General features: G+C 32.7%; 1 protein-coding gene across 1 annotated transcript; it reads right to left on the minus strand.

The window, feature by feature from the left end:
• Positions 1-1,669: 1,669 nt before the first annotated feature.
• Positions 1,670-2,451, minus strand: LOC122012352 (homeobox-leucine zipper protein HOX11-like). The gene is made up of 2 exons (XM_042568861.1): positions 2,077-2,451; positions 1,670-1,987 (listed from the first exon to the last, which is right to left on the minus strand). The coding sequence occupies exons 1-2, from the start codon at positions 2,359-2,361 to the stop codon at positions 1,697-1,699; spliced, it is 576 nt and encodes a 191-aa protein (XP_042424795.1). The 5' UTR covers positions 2,362-2,451; the 3' UTR covers positions 1,670-1,696.
• Between the last annotated feature and the right edge of the window lie 322 nt (positions 2,452-2,773).

Below are 2,773 nucleotides of genomic sequence, written 5' to 3' on the forward strand. Positions count from 1 at the left end.
ATTTATTTCATTCTCCTTCCGTAACTATTTTATCATAATTATTAGGGATTTAGATAAAACAATATTATTTAGAATTTTGCATAATCTTCAACGGTATTAAGTTAAAAGTTATCACTAACAATGATAAACAAATATATATTTTTAAAGTCGTCAACTTAAAAGTTAAAATCGGATAGAAATATTTGTTTAAAAAAAATTAATTAATTTAGTTAAAAATTAAAGTAATTGCATATTTTATTGATTCAATTTATTTATTTTTTTATTAACAAGTTTGGTGACTTTGATTAGTTAGATTTTTTTTATTTGTTCTATTTTAATTAAATCAATTTGATTTTAAACTCTTAGGTGAAACAGAATTATTTCAAGTATTAAATTAAAAGTGTTTGATGATTTTTAACCCTGAACATGTATAATTTTATAGTCTTATTTTAATGAATGTTCAATTATATTTTGAGTTTAGGGCATCGACCATTGACTAGATGATTCAATTAAGGAAGAAATCGGAGGCACACAAGTGAACGAGAGCCAAGAATCCTCGGTGGAATTAAGTGCAGTCTTAGCACTTACGTGGACCGTGCACTACTTGATCGTACGACAAAATCTACGTTCCAAATTAAAATGCTTAATCACGTAAGACTCAAATCTTACGTATAATTTTTGACCATGTCAACGTTGGCTAAAATCTTTGACCGTCTCCCCAACTTACCAAAGACTCAGTCCCAAAAGGACACGTGGCTTACTTAGCCGATGGGATATTCAAGTCTAAAAAATCTAGTAAAAGCGATAGCCTTACAAATTAATTGTACTAACGGCGATAACGCCGTTATTTTACTTGCACTTGGTTTGACGTTGATAGCAACTTGGCAAGAGCAAGAATCCTTTAGTCCGTAATTTTCGGATTAAAGGATGATATAATTTTTTAGATTTTTAATTTGATAAATTTCATCTATTTAAAAATAAAATTCATCTAAATTAAAAGTTTTTATGCAATGAATTATCTCTTGATTCATAATTTACAGATCAAATTAAGAGTTCTTATGCAATGGATCATTCCTTGATTCGTAATTTAATGATTCCTACTACTTGACAAAGAGTTGCTCCAGGTGTATGGTAGAATGTTTTTTTAATTTTTCATCGGAATCGAGTGTTCATTTTAATAAATTAATAGATAATTTTTTTAATAAAAAAAATATATGAATGATAGATTATTCATTACGGGTATTTTTCAATTTTTTTTGTTTGTCAGTAAATTTTTTTTATAAATTTAATTACTCCCTTCTAAATTGTATGAGACAATTTTGGAGAGACTTTCGGAACAAAATTATCACCTTTTATTACCATATATCATTGCTATATTATTTTAAATTAAATTAAATCTAAGTTAATTAACATTATTATACAATACCATCAGAACACCCTCTATTTGAGTTTGAATAATTTAATTAAATTAATAAACATACTAGTATGTGATATAATAGTATTTATGTGTAATAATTTTAATTAAGTTAGAGTAGTTTAATTTTCACTTTATGTTTTTAAGGTACGAAAATTAAAAAAAATTAAGATGAAAAATATATTAGAAGTGTCGATTTGATTTTTTTTAAATTAAAAAAATTACCTTTTTGATTAAAAAAATCATTATATCTACATAATTTCAATTAAACACACTCACAAAAATTATATAGTCGTCAGTTAATTAAGTTCGCCGGCGGAGAACCAGACCATCCACCACGACGCTTTTCCTGGCGCCCGCCATCCTCTCACACGAAGAACACACCGACACGGTCATCGTCGTCGACTTCATCAGCTGCATCAGCTCCTTCTTCAACCTCCGGTTCTCCTCGTTCAGCCTCTCGCAGCTCCTCTTCAAGTACTCGTAATCCACCTCCATCTGCTTCGTCTTCGTCCTCGCTCTCCGGTTCTGAAACCACACCTCCACTTGACGCGGTTGAATGCCCAGCCGCTCGCCCAGTTCCTGCTTTTGCTTCTGCAATAATTTCAACGATCTTTTTAATTCTTCAATTCTTTTGTATACATTAAAAAACGCATTTTTAATTAAGAGATTTAATTAATTACCGTATTAAGAGTGCTGTGCTCGCTAAAGCTTTCTTCGAGCAGCATGACTTGCTCCCTTGTGAGCTTAAGCTTCTTCCTGGCGCCGGCTGAATGTCTCTCACTGCTGCAGTTGCTGGTTTCCTTTCCACTGGTACCTTCATCTAATTCTTCCTGTTCTTCTTTAAATTGAATCGGAAACAGAGCATCAAAATGGAGCGCACTGGTAGAATTTCTAGCATTATTCTTCAATCCATAGCCTCCGATCCCAAGCGCAAGCCTCGTGTTGCATTCTTCTTCTTCTTCCATGAACGGAAACAAGTTTGGTTGGAAGAACAGAGACACGGAGGAAGGCTTTATAAAGATGAGCAAATAAACAAAGAGGAAAGTGAATTAAGAAATCAATATATGTTTGAATGAACCATTAATTTCAGCTCTTAAATTTCCTGTCAGTTTCCTATAGAAAATTTTAAAAACCGAGTCAAGTGACAAATATATGTTTCGTGCTCAACATCGATAGATCTCAATGGATGAGCTCACAAAATCTTGAAGAGAAAGATAAATGTAAAGCAATGCCTGAGTTGCATGCATGATGGCGTGCAAACTAGTCCATGCAAGAAGTGATCAGGGAGTTGACAAAATGATCCCCTGCGGCTGGCTGGGTCCAGCACCTGCAACCCTAACTCTCAAGCAAGGGCTCATGATTCTTCACCAAACACCA

This window comes from Zingiber officinale, chromosome 8A (genome assembly GCF_018446385.1).
Source record: "Zingiber officinale cultivar Zhangliang chromosome 8A, Zo_v1.1, whole genome shotgun sequence".
Lineage (NCBI taxonomy): Eukaryota > Viridiplantae > Streptophyta > Magnoliopsida > Zingiberales > Zingiberaceae > Zingiber > Zingiber officinale.